Raw genomic sequence first — 14,038 nt, forward strand, 5'->3', positions numbered from 1 at the left:
GACCCGCTCTCTCAGCCTTCGCCGCGATCCGCCCCGCTCACAAGGTGCCTGAGCCGGAGCGAGCAGCAGCGCCGCGTCCCCGCCGCCGTCCGCAGCGCCCGCCCCGCCATGCCCAACTTCGCCGGCACTTGGAAGATGAGGAGCAGCGAGAATTTTGACGAGCTCCTCAAGGCGCTGGGTGAGGCGCGGGGGAGCCCGGCGTAGGGCAGCGGGCAGCCCGGGGCTGCGGCCCGCGGGAGGGGGGCATGGGGAGGGCGGCAGCCGGAACCGCGCTCCGGTGCGCGGAGCCTCCAGGGCCGGCACCCGGGAGAGCTCCGGACGGGGAAAGCTGCGAGCCCTGCCCGGGGAAGGGCGATCGCGGGCACGGCGCGGTCGGAGCCTCACCTGCCAGCGCCGGTGGTCCTGCCCCCGGGATCCGGGCTGCCCCCGGGATCCGGGCTGCCGGTGGCTCCTGCCCCACTGTGCCCGGGGATCCCTGCAAGAGCCCGGGTTTGCCGCCAGTGCATAGCTCCCCGTCGGGCGGGCTCGCGCCGTGCCCCGGCGGGTGGTGCCGGGCGAGCTCAGCCCTGGGCACAGCTGGCGCCTTCAAGCTCTGCTTCCTCCCCGCTTCGCCCAGGTGTCAATGCCATGCTCAGGAAGGTGGCGGTGGCTGCCGCCTCCAAACCCCACGTGGAGATCCGCCAGGACGGGGACCAGTTCTACATCAAAACTTCCACCACTGTCCGCACCACTGAGATCAACTTCAAAATCGGGGAAAGCTTTGAGGAGGAGACGGTGGATGGACGAAAGTGCAGGGTAGGAGGAGACCTGGGGCGTTTGTGTCTGTTACCAAGTTCTTTTTAGATGGGACAAACATATCTGCTGCCTGTGTCCCCAGACAGTGGCATTGCTACCTGTCACCGTCTTCTTCCCGGAAGCATTCTTTGGGGGTTCTTGGTGGTTGTCTCTCTTGTCTGACATTCTCCTGCTTGCAAGACAGGGTAAAACTGAACTCTGAAGGCAACAAAGCATGGCAGGTCCCAAAGGCAGAGTTTGAGTACCTGCTTGCCAGCTCTTTGCCTGGCAGGGTTTGTCCAGCTTTTTTTGGTTCACTCTCCCCTGGAGACCTCAGCTGCAGGTAAACTCTCCCCAGCCTCTGTCTCTGATGGGAACATGGGGAACAGTGGCGCACAGGAAACCTCAAGAGTCAGGATTTACTGCACAAACCTGACATAACTTTTGTCTTAAACTGTATCAGCTGAGTTCACAAGCAGGATCAGAGATTGTTGGTAGTTTAGGGCTGAAATCCTTTCATTCCCTTGCAAGTGCATGTCTCCAGGTTGCTGATCAGGTAAGTCTTTAACAGTGTAAGACAGACTTTCAGGTAGTGTTATACCGGCCATAATTACACCATCTCCTTGTGCAAAAGTGCATTAGAGGGCATTCACTGGAGTGTTTTGGGCTTGATTCTGCATGTGAGCCCCTGCTCCTCTACCTTTGGAACCACTTGTGTGATTGTGGAGGAGACTTCCCCTTGGCAGCATCTGACCCCAGCTTCTCACTGGTGGAGATACTGGGGATCTGGATATTGGAGAATTGGGCTGTGATCATGGCTGTCTTTTGAGAAAAGGTATCAAAGGCACAGGCTCATTATCCTTTCCTCGGCACCTTAGTCTCACACTTATAAGGGAAGTCTATATAAAACACTTATAAAAGAAGTATGGATAAAGAGTATCAGAATGTAGTCGCACATGAAAACACAGTTTTAAAAGTATCATATGATGATGAAATAACCTTGAGCCAGGTTCTGATACCATTTGCAGCACTAAAAATTCAGAGCTTACTATCTCCAGTACAGTTGCTGTGAATTTAAATTTATGGAAAAGGGAGGCAGATTCTGGGGGTCAGTGAACATTTAGAATATCCACTTGATCTCTAGGATGAATTATTGTACATTTAACAGTTTGGGAAATGTTGCTGGCTTTATTAATTGTCTTGTTTGGCAAAAATAGTATTTTAGTGTCTTCATGCATAATGCATATGCAATAAATGTGACCCGCTTTCTAGAGAAGGATTTATTGCTGCACATGGAGAAACAATAATTACGGCTGTAAGCTATGAAAGTTGGAAAAATCTGAAAGAAATGTGTTTTGTGAAGTAGTAAATTTTTTCCATGTGTTGTGAAATTATTTATAGTCTACTCTCAGGAATAAGTTGTACTGCTGTGTGTATATAACCGAGATGTGGCCACAGAGCAGAAACTGACAGATAATAAAATAATGCTTCAGAATGTAATTTGCAATATCTGGCAAAATGGCTGACTGGCGATAGATTTTGATACACTTTCTGGGGTGGAGGGATTTGTTCTGCCAACTAACTTCACCCATTGTTCAGACAGACAAAGAGCGAGTCATATGTAGTTGTACTGCAAGGCATAGCTTCTGTAACTGCCATTTGAGATGGCTTGTTGGCTTGAAAAACCTATTGTTTTGAAAAAAATATTTATAACGTAAACAGCTGATTTTAAATCAAAGTAAAGGTTTTTTTCCTTTGGAAAGTCTGGGAAGTGTTCACTTGAGTTTATGCCTACATATGCACACACACACGTATATGTATATAATCACAGCCTAATGAATGTCTCTTGTGTGTTAGTTATAAAGTGATTACTTGTGCATTCATTACAGGGCATCCTCCTGCACAGCTGTTCCATTGCATTGTGGAATAATAGTTCAGTGCTAGAATGAAAAGCAAGAGTCAGGGCTTGCCTGTTTGTGAAGCTAAACAAAATCCTATGTGTTTTTTTGCTATTGTTGTTTTTCAGTGGTTTCATAGTAATCATTGAAATGCTTTGAAAAATGCCCAAGGGTATTTCAGTCTCCAGATCCACAACCTTAAAAAAAGTCAGATCACAAACGTTAGAATTCTAACAAAGTTTCTTTTAGTTGTGATTTATTCTGGTTTGTTGGCACAATAATTGTTTAATATACAGTTAACTTGGCACAGTGCCATATAGCATTAAAGGCTGTAAGTGACACATACTGCATTATTTATGACAACAACATGATACATATGATTCTTTCAGATCAAACCACATGTGTACGAGGCCGCTTGGGAATGTAGACACTACGTTATCAAACGTTTCTAAATTATACTTTTGGACATCAAGCATTTTATGAAAACTAGGTGGCTTTTTAATTTGGAAACAAAAGTGGATTTACACTGAAAAGACACATTTGCAATTACTTTGTTATTAATATATACGTATTTCCAAAATGCCCCCTCATACCTTAATTTTGATTTCACCAGTTTCCACTGTTGTCTTTTTTCTCTTGCCTTTATCTGTCTGTGTTGCTCCTTTCCTGCAACAATTAGTCTCACTACTGCACATTGTTGTGTCTCTGCCTCATAGCTGCTGAGGAATATAATTAATGTTATTCCTAATGGTTTTCTTGCCTGCAGAGTTTGGCCACTTGGGAGAATGAAAACAAGATCTATTGCAAACAAACTCTTATTGAGGGAGATGGCCCCAAAACATACTGGACTCGAGAATTAGCTAATGATGAGCTGATTTTGGTAAGAACCTTGAATCCACTCAATACATGCACCATATTAACAGGTTTTTGTTACCATGTAGTATGACTTACTATTTTTCCTTACTTATATCCATCTGGAAAGCTTCCATTTTCATCATCCTCTAGAGTACGATTCATACATCACTTTGTTTTCTTTCTTTCTTTCTTTCTAATTTTTTTCCCCATAAGAACGAATGAAGATATCTGCAGGTTCTCGCTTGTATTTTATTGCTATAACTTTTGCAATACTTTTACTGGTAGAATGATCACAAGTGGGTCACTTCTGCTCTGTAAATTCACAACACCACCAAAGAATTTGCTTGATTTATTGCAGATTTTCTCTGGTGAAAGTGAGATCAAGGCATTTGACTGCATTTCTGGGGAACCTTCTTTTTTAGGCGTGTGCATAATATGTTGCTTCTTGTCCACAATCACGTGGTATATAGCGGGAAAGATGTGGCATGTTGTTAGCATGCTCTAATCTCATTCTGTTTATGAAGAACATAGAATTCCTCGCCCATTTCTGCTACCTTCCCCAATTCCTCGATCACCTCTGAATCCAGTTCAGAATTACCTTCATGAGTTTCTCGGAAATACACCGATTTGCACGTTTGCTGTCAGCCGCCATCCCCCCAGTCCTGTGTGAGCTTCCCCATGACAGCAGGTTACAGTAGGTGGGCATCTGAGCAGCACCTCTGCAACTGCCTCGCCACTTATGCCACGAATCACGTGCAGTTTATTTGTATTGTACTTATTTCTGTTAGAGATCTCTTCACATTAATGAAACAATATCCAGAACTGGATAAAGACACAATTTTTCTGAGTTACAAGTAGCACGGTTCAGCTTGAGTTCAGAATCATTTTATTGCACATGTTCTTACTAGTGAATTCTCAATAAATAGCTGATTAGACTGTTACGCCTCATCAGTTTGGGCATGGAGGACATGCTGCTGGAGCGATGGGTAAGAAAACATCAAAGCAGGGAGGTTTTATTTCAGACTATCACACTAACTTAACCTCTGTGCTTTAAAAAACAAAGAGCATCCCCAGTGTTTCTCTAAAGCAGTTGGAACTCTGTTTTTAAGATTGCATCTGAAACAAAACCAGGACCCAAACCTAACCAAGTATAAACAAAAAGCTTTTAAAGTGTTAATATTATTCTAGACATCTTGGAACTGTTCACCCAGCCCTTATGAGGACGTGTATGCTGTTTAGTGGAATCACACTGGCTTCTATTGAATGGATACTCCAATTCTGAATACTTTCTTTTGGCTCAACCACTGAAATTCTTTATATTATAAAAAAAACTTTAGGAGGCAAAGTACTTTGATCTCTGCTTCACATCTTTGTATATAACACAGTGGACAAAATATATTCTCAACTATAATTTTTCCAGCTTTCTAACAATACATTTCTGTAGTTTATTATTTAAGGAACAAACTAGTGAGGCAGCTGTTAAACCAAGTGAACTCTTCCAAGCAAAGCAAGAAAGCCAGTCATAATACCATTGCCTTCTGCAGTCAGCAATGGGAACTTAAGCAGCTGGGGAAGAAGAATGAGGTTGGCTAAGCAAGCAGAGCGACTGAAAGATTATAAAGCCGTCTAACCTTTTTGCTTGTATAATACAGTCTGTTGAGCTTTTTTGAATTAATTATTTTTCAAATTAGGATATAAATTAGAAAAGTTCCTTCCTAGTAAAATAGTTCCATTTATAGGAACTGAATCACAACTTTTGATAAGTTGTTTTGCTGGTTAATTTCCTTGCCATTAAAATACACACAGTATTTCTAATCTGTATATGTCTAGATTCAACTTCCAGTCATTACATATTGTGTATAAAAGAATCTAAATAATATGCCTAAAGTTTGTTATTGCAAATACTTCTCTTAACAACACTGATCAAGCCACCTCTTGGAAGAACCTTCTTCTTGTTAAGCTAAAGCACTGGAAGATCTTGGGCCCTTCAATATAAAGCAAGCTTTCCTTGAATCATTCTTTCAGTGCTTCTGTAACCCCCTCCAATTTATCCGTTTCCTTTCTGAACTATGAACACCAGCACTGCACATACTGTTTTGCTAGCAATCACAACTGTGCTTGGGTTGTTCATCATTCCAGTGAAGAACGATTCAACTTAGATTTTTTTCCTTGGATCTGAGTCTACAAACCCACACCTACATCTTCTTCAAAACTAAGAACACAGGGAGAAGAAGAGGTCTTGCTTTGTCTTCACCTTTCTTTCTTCTGCCATCCTCCCAGCTTTTTTAGGGTTCTTTAGGACCTGAAATTCATTCTCATTCAGTTTTGCTGCCCATATCAATTCAAGCATTCAACAATTTCCATCTTCACACTTCTCAAACCTCTCTACTTACCTAAGAAATATTTTCTGTTCCTTTACTCTTTCTGCTGTGCTTTGGTAAACTTTCCCTATTTCCATTCTGGCGGAGGGCCTTAAATTAGAAGAAGGAAACCACATTCTTGTGAACGTCTGCAGCTGGGAAGCTGTCTTTTATGGGGCAGAGCTTGTCATAGAGCAGTTTAGGAATTCTGTAAGGCTGATACTTCTTCTCACAGTCGCTGTTCCTGTTTCTCTACCCAAAGAAATCTTTCCAGAACTCTTAAGTCTCCTTAGCTACTACATGCATTTGCGGAAGAAATCAAGAAAACTCATACCGCATTTGGAAGAAGTTGCAAGAAGGAATCCAAACTGTGTTAGACTGAGGCGTGAATGGAAAAAAAGGCTTAGGGCAACGGGCAGGGGGTAAGGAATGAGTTTTACTCTCCTAATGCTGGCTGCATAAACGCTGGAGCTTTGCCACATCATTTTGATCTAATATGCTGCATTGCTTAGGGGGTCCATTTGTTTATGACATTTTCGTAGTGGAAGGATATATTTTATCCCCCAACACAGCACATTAAATAAAATGCATTTATTAGTACACATAATTAAAAGAACAACAACAGCAAACACCACAAAAAAACCAAACCAACAAAACAAAACAAAACCCACAGTGTTGAATTGCCATGACTACCACAGAGCTAAAATAGAAACCATATTACTGTATAATTATCAATCTTTCTTGCATCCTGGCAGAAGAATTCCTTGTGTTCTTCAAAGATATTCCCTTGGAGCAATACGGTGGTCTTCCATGTCACATCATGTCCTCTGGTCCACAGATGCTGGGAATAAACCATTTAGTTAGCAAAGGTTTTCTTTACCTTCAGGTACCAGTTCGGTGTGCCTTTAGTTCTCCTTAGCTCCTTGCAGCGTTGTGAATGAGATAGCTCTTATTAGTAGCATAAATAAATTTGGCTCATACAATGGCAGATGTAGGTGGAAAGTCCTGTCAGAAAAAATAGTCCTTTCTGCTGAGTAAGGGAAGAAGTAAGGGAAGAAAGCTCTGCTTTATAGAAAAGGTGCTGGGAATGTGTTAGAACATTGCGACTATTTTCATCAGTGCTGTTTATTCTAATCTCATCTGATGCACTTAGTGGGATTTCAGTGCTGCTTTTTCAGAAGTACTGATCAATGCAGATTAAAAAATGACATAGAATATGCAAGCAAGGGAGAGTGAGAAGGAAAGCTCCCCATCAAAGTCCACATTTGCTCATCTTGACGGAATCTTTATGTTGTATTGTACTTTAAGACTGTAATGCATAGAGTTGAATATCTGTATTTACAACTGCACATTCATAAACTATGCTTAGATGAGCACTTGAACAATCAAGATCAGTATATAACACAAGAGTATATATTTCCTTTACTTGTCTGAAAATTAGCACCTGGGATTAAGTCTATTGTAGTACGCCTTTTCTTCCCTTTTATACTCTATAATGTTTTTGCTGTTGCTGTGTGTTTTTGTCAGGGACATTAATGAGCTATCAATCACTTGTGTGAGTCAGAAGGACAAAAGGTCCGCTCTTTACAAAGTTAAAGGATGCTGCTTCCAAATGTTAGCTATTCAAATGAGAAACATTTCTATTCAAACTTTATCCGCATTGCTGCTTTCATGGCTGCTCGTGCCTCTATAGATTTTAGTTTAATCTCTTAACACACAAGCATTTTAAAGTGGATGATTACTGAAGAGGGGCTTTAAAAATAGTTTCAGACCACATTTTACACAGTTCACGTATCACACAGGGGTTCTCAGAATCTATTTTAGCAAGGGTCAAAGATCAGAACATTAAGGGGAGGTTCAAGCATGGTTTCTATTCTACATTCCCTCCCCAGAAAAATCATGCTGTACTTGATTAAAACTGGTGAACTGTGGAGCCTAGACAAGTGAGTGAACATTTTTTAAATGATATTACTGCCTTCTAAAATTAAACAGTGGGTGAGAAGGGTCAGTGCCGATTTGGAAAGATACTTTGCAGACGAATGCTGAGATTTGTGATGTGCCTAAGCCTTGTACTGAACAACGTTAAACTACCTAGGTGTTTAACTTTTCTCTAGTTTTTGGAGAATGATCTTAAATAAAATCAGTTACCAAAAGGAGGGTCTACTCATACTGAGGTCAGCGGGGGGTTTTGCTGCTCACCTTGTTAACGCAGCCTTGATAAAAGTTCAGAAGCCTGTAATAATGTGGATGTATATTTTGCATAGACCTAATGCTTTAATTTACTATTTGCCACAAGCACATTTACAAGGGGACTTAGGGATCTGCAGCCTCTACTCACTTGTACAACCTGGCCTGGGTCACGTCCCAAGCATATAAGCAGAGAAAGAAGCCAAAGCCATTTGTGTCTTGGATGCATCTGATTTTATATATAACCTCTTATAATATCAGTTGGAGCTTAGATGTTTGCTGTGTACTCCTTTTCAAGACTACTACTACTGGGAGATACCTTCGTCTCTCGTTCTTACCTCTGTCATTCATTTGCTGCATGACTCTGAGAAAACTGTATAATACAGCAGTTCTCAAACGCAAGTACCAGCATTTAGGTACCTTGATAAGTGACCTGATTGTGCATGTTCCTGTCAATTGACATGCTGCAGAAAGTGAGGTTGTATAGTGGGTGATTTGCTATTATTAATATCCAACTTGGAAAGTGTGGGCTGTACCTTCTGTGACTACAGCCCCTTAGTGATCAGCCTCTTTCATAAAACTTTATGGGAGTCGGGAGGAGAAAGGAAATACGCAATATGCCTTTACTGTGAAGATTTATATCTTTGTTCTGGATAACATGGAAGTTTGCACGTGGACAAAGCCTTTTCTGAGGATTCATTTAAGTAATGTCATCTCCATTTGTTTGCTCATGTATTCTGTCTTCCTTTGGCAAGTTGTCTCTGCAGGTTGGTCAGTCATGAGCAGATAACAGGATTTTTGCACACACGGGCAGAAGTGATCTTTCCCAGGCAATTGTTTCAGTTGCAGTCTTCCTGATTATACTGTGTGCTCCACTGATCTACAAAGGCTCCTCAGCAAATGTTTATCATGTTTATAAAGAAGGCCTTCAAAAAGCAGTTTTACTCATACAGTTATATATTACTGCCCTGTAATTCTCTTTTAATCTCTAAGGATGTCAGTGTTCATCAGATTTTGAGTGAACTGAGAGAGGTCAATTTATTGGATTATCCCCCTGTGCAAGGCTTTGTTTGCAGTTTGCTTTTGGACTCTTAGCTACAGATTATGACAAGCTTAGTGAAGAAAACAATTCCGTAATTTGCAGTCATTGCACATTTAAAATCCTATTTTAGATTTAGATAGAAGCACTGCCTTGTAGTATTTTGTAAGGTAAGTGGGACATTTGCAAGCTGGTGAGAAGGCGCTGTTTGGAAACCCTGCATCTTCTCATTAGATGTGAATTGCAGTTCGGTAGTGCTGCAGGTTTTTTTCAGTCGCTCTGGTGAAACTTCACCACCAAATAGCCAGGATTTCTTTTTATTAGGAAGTTCTACTCCTTTGGGTCATGGAAATCTTTAGTTTGTTCTGATATCTGCCGCTTTGTTTAGCAACATTTAGTGGACAATGCTAGTAAGTTACAATAGAATAAGAAATAAAATAAGAAACACCTTCTACATAAGTCCACGCTTAAACCATGTACATAACCATGACAATCAAACCCTATGGAATTAGGTCACTAGTAGTGTGAATGGGTATGAGGTATAAAATCCAAGCATATAAAATGCAGTTTATTCCTGAAACAAGTCAGAGGCCACATAACCTAAGCTGGGTCTCCAGACGAAGGATGCCTGGCTGTTTGAGAAGTGCCCAGTGGCTACACGGTACTTCAGAGTTATTGTATTGGGCTTTGCGTGAATTTTCTCTCTTTACAATCTAGATTTAAAGATATTATTGTGTTAAATTGTAGTATTTTTCCACACTCTGAGACTGGTGTGTTACAGGGAATGACAATCCTTGTGTAGAGCAACTAAGACTATTATGTATTTGGGTTCGCCAGGAATGTCCAGGTTTTCTGCACTTAATGTTTATCCTGGCAGAGCAATTTGAAAGCAGCCCTTTGCCTGAGATTTTCAAGAGTCCAAAAGTCCAGCTGGAGCTGGATGTTGAAAGTACAAAACGAAGAGCCCTCGTGCTCTGTCATAAGCGTGTCCAGCTGTGACTCTGTGAGTGCACAGCGGTCAGTCTGTGTGTACGGACAGTGGACTTGCTGCCTCTGCAATGCGTTTGGGATGCACCCTTGCTACTGAGCTTTCCCAGAAAGTTACTATTTCTTTTCTCTTCCTCCACAAATTTTTATCTTTATTTTCACGCTCTCTCCTGTGGGTCTTTCAAGGGAGCTGCAATCAGACTACACTGGTGTCTCAGGAGCAAACTCTGCCCGGGGGTGCAGTCTCAAAACTGGACACTGGAATTTCAGAGACTCAGACCTCCAGTGGCACCCTGGGACTGACTTGCAGGACGGATCGCACCCATTTCAGTCTGCTCTTCCCTGCAGCGCTCCCTCTCAATACAACTGCTGAGCTGTTGTGAGAATAACTGTTGCTGCACGGGTTTAGGAGAAGGAGTTTGTGTCTTAATTTCCCTGAAAGAACAGAGAGAAGTTTACTGGGGAGGTTACAAGAGTTTTGGCAAACTGCTGCTGCAGCCTTTCTCATTAGAACTAGCTAATGTGGCACCCACCCATGTCACCAGATGTGGCTGCGTAGCTGTGCAGCTCCAACTCTCAGACTGGGTCCGTGCCAGCTCTTCAGGAACACTACACAAAGGCTGTTCTGCTATTCCTTATGATTTGTGTTGGCATAGCAGTGAGGGACCCAAATGTCCCTGTGCTTCGCAGTGCCTGAATGTACCACAGAAAGACAATCACTGTCCCAGTGACCTTCCAGTCTCCACAGACAACCTCAAGCCCTGGATGCTCTTGACTCTGACTTGCTTTCTCTGGCAAAGCTCCTGCTGAAATAATTTCACCTTTGTGTATAATTTTGGAAATGTTGAAGGAAGTGATAGTAAGGGTATTTGCAGCTGGCTGTGGGCAGTAGAGAACTACCTGTATCCTTTAACATTCATTTTCAGGCATTTTCGTGTATAATCTTAAAAAGTATGTAAAGATTGATATGATAAGCTCTTTATATGCATAAAACCAAAGCCTATATCTCCAAAATACTAACAGACTTTTCTCATCAGTAAAGTGAACAAAATATAAGCCAGAGTCAGTGTGAAAGCCAAGTCCTTTCAAAGAAGTGCTAGCCAGAACAGGCATAGAAAGCATTAAAACAAATAAAGTCCAGCTGAATTTTCATAACACACTGGGGTAGGTCTTAATTATATTTTTCAGTCAGACCTTGGCAGTTATTACAGCCAAACATCCCACCTCACAACTTGTTCATGGTGAGCTTGAAACTGTTGGTGTAGCTGAACATGAAATTTTTTGCAGTCAGTATTTCCTCACTCTTGCACCTATTATTTTCTTCACATTTATTTGCCTGCTTAGATTTTAGCCTGCCAGACCTGAAATTACATACAAACACTTGGGGGCTTAGGTGGCTTTCTCAGACAGCTGCCACAGCCACTGTCCTGCCTGAACGCCCTGATAATCTGTACTGCAATGTTGTTGTGGTAGAATCGCCTTTTAAGTGCAGAACTACAGAGCAATTTAAAAAATGCAGGCTTTCAGTTGCATATCTGAAATTTCGTTTCAGTTAATGGTATAACATCGTATAACACCAGCCCTAAGTATCTGGAAAATCAAGGTACTCTGAAGGTACTGAATCTGGTCTAAGAAATGGGATGATAATGGGACATAGTCTGTAGTAGTAAGTCAGTGGCTTTCGGACTTGTGGTGATCAAACATTTGTGAGATATCATAGGTGTTTAGTCATGTGAAATGAGTTTGATCTCCACTACATTTTTCTCCATGTTATCCCCTCATTTCAGACCCTTACCATAACTAACAAAATCCCTGGTTAGGGTGACAGTATCCTGAAAGAAGGTTGTGATGACGCTGCCCACATTACAGCTTGGGGGAGAGGGTTTTGGTATCCTAGCATGGTGTTTATAGGTTACAGGTATACATTCTCCTGGCCTTCACCATTGCTTCACTGACTTTATTTGAACTACTCTGCTTTATACCTGCAAATATCAGAGAACACCTTTTGAACATCCCATCTGAATTCCACCCTCAATGTTTCCAGTTCAAAGTGCTGCAACTGTTTCTAAATACAACAGTACATTCCAATTTCCCTTTCTTTTCTCATGTTTCCTTATAAATGCATGCCAAGAAACTATAGAAAAAGGGAATGTCTCCATCATTTATCATTCTGACAAAATGCATCGTGCCTTGGAAAAAAGGTCACTTACATTGCATTCCTCTTCCAAAATTACTCCTTTCTGTACTCTCATCTGTCAAAAGACATAGGAAAATGTATTTCTGCTGTAGCACTAGCTACTATAGTAAAAATAACATTTTAAAATGGTGTTATGTGTTTGCTGGTTCCATCTCTTCTGATTGATTTCTATTTCTTTTCCAGACCTTTGGTGCTGATGATGTTGTGTGCACAAGAATTTATGTAAGAGAGTAAAAACATCCATTTTCTTGTCATCTGGGATGAAGTGGAGAACTGTGAAAATCCCCAGTATAACGAGTATCTGTGTGTGCTGTTACTAATGCGGTGTTGTATGTGACCGTGTGTGTTATATCTGAACCCATATCCTCTGCTAAGTGTATTTTGCTTTCATTTTTCGTCGCAGACACTATTCCTTCCCACTTTTATGCCGTCATTTTCCGTGTCTGCTTTGTATTTTGTAGCTGTCACTTGCCATGGTTTCATCAATTATTAAACTTAATTGGGCAGAACTCACAGCCGGTTTGGGGTGTTTTTAATAGAAAACCCAGCAGTGCTTTGGTGAGGGCTGAAACACTTTCCACCCTCCACTGCAGTGAGTGTGGAGTTTCCCGGCTGCCAGGGAACACCTGGGGCAGCACAAAGCGCAGAGAGCGAGCGCGTTGCGGGGCGCTGGCAGAGCTGCAGGCTGCTCTCCCAAACCCAGAGCTCTGCTCCTTCCCTTCTTGCTGTCCTGTCTCCTCAGGAGAGCCGTTGAGGAACAATTCCTGTATCCTGTGGTTGCTGGGACTGCGATTCAGCAGAACCAGACAAGACCAGCAGAGATCTTCACCCTTTCTCCCGCTGTGTCTCTGAAGAATGCCCAGACTTGCCCTGTTGAGATACTCATTATCCAAATACATAAACCCAGCTGTATCTAGAGCACAAATAACATTGCACTCATGACTAAAACTTATTGTTATCACCCCCAAGCACCTCAGGCCTGATCAGAGAGCCAGCAGAATCTGACAGACTTGACTTGTTTGGGCCACAAAAAGATGAAGCTGAGGCCATCTGCTTTTCTCCTGCCTTCTCAGCTGCCACAGAGAGAACTTCGCATGGCTTCAGTCCTCCTCTGTTACAGCTCTGACTTTTGGTGACTCAATATTTCATTCTTTGCACAAAAAAGTATTTCACAAACCAAGGCCATATTTCAAGAATGAAAGAAACACCAAATGTAGTGTATTTGTCCTGGCTCAGAGTTCCGGCCATAGTGCTATCAAGTATTAGATTCAGGCTGAACAGACATTCCCCTAATGAACCAGCAGCTCTTCTATTCTTCAGCCTTTGAAATATCTGAACATCGAGACTAGGAGGACTACTTATTTCAGTGCAATATCCAAGCTTATCTGACCAACTTTCAGCTTCGTGAGAAGAATTTATCTGCTTCATGTCACCCAATCATAGAAGATTTTAAAGAGGTTTGGTGTTAGCAGAGTGTAGGTCCTGCTCACTGGACTGCTCAATATTCAGAATGGGAAAATAGGTCCAAATCTTGATGGTCTTGGGACAACCATGGGAAACAAATTACTTTGTCTCTTCACCACTCACAGAGCTATGCAGAGGAATCCCCTTCAATAGGATTGTCAAACTGCTACGGAGAAAACAGCCACTTGTTCTCTGTATTGCAGCGTGAGCTGCAGCAGCACAAGAGACAAACAGAGGATGTTTTCTGTCTCCTCTGCTCTGACAGGTCGCACCTTCT

General features: G+C 42.1%; 1 protein-coding gene across 1 annotated transcript; it reads left to right on the forward strand.

Moving 5' to 3' along the window:
- Positions 1–108: 108 nt before the first annotated feature.
- On the forward strand, positions 109–12,723 carry CRABP1 (cellular retinoic acid binding protein 1). The gene is made up of 4 exons (XM_065642022.1): positions 109–178; positions 617–795; positions 3,439–3,552; positions 12,481–12,723. The coding sequence occupies exons 1-4, from the start codon at positions 109–111 to the stop codon at positions 12,529–12,531; spliced, it is 414 nt and encodes a 137-aa protein (XP_065498094.1). The 3' UTR covers positions 12,532–12,723.
- Positions 12,724–14,038: the final 1,315 nt, after the last annotated feature.

Source organism: Caloenas nicobarica, chromosome 10 (genome assembly GCF_036013445.1).
Source record: "Caloenas nicobarica isolate bCalNic1 chromosome 10, bCalNic1.hap1, whole genome shotgun sequence".
In the NCBI taxonomy this organism is placed as follows: domain Eukaryota; kingdom Metazoa; phylum Chordata; class Aves; order Columbiformes; family Columbidae; genus Caloenas; species Caloenas nicobarica.

Excerpts from the sequence above, each read along its gene's own strand:
- CRABP1 (XM_065642022.1), top strand. The coding sequence starts at position 109 with ATGCCCAACTTCGCCGGCACTTGGAAGATGAGGAGCAGCGAGAATTTT. Across the intron at positions 796-3,438 it reads TGGATGGACGAAAGTGCAGG|AGTTTGGCCACTTGGGAGAA; the intron begins GTAGGAGGAGAC and ends TCTTGCCTGCAG. Across the intron at positions 3,553-12,480 it reads CTAATGATGAGCTGATTTTG|ACCTTTGGTGCTGATGATGT; the intron begins GTAAGAACCTTG and ends TTTCTTTTCCAG.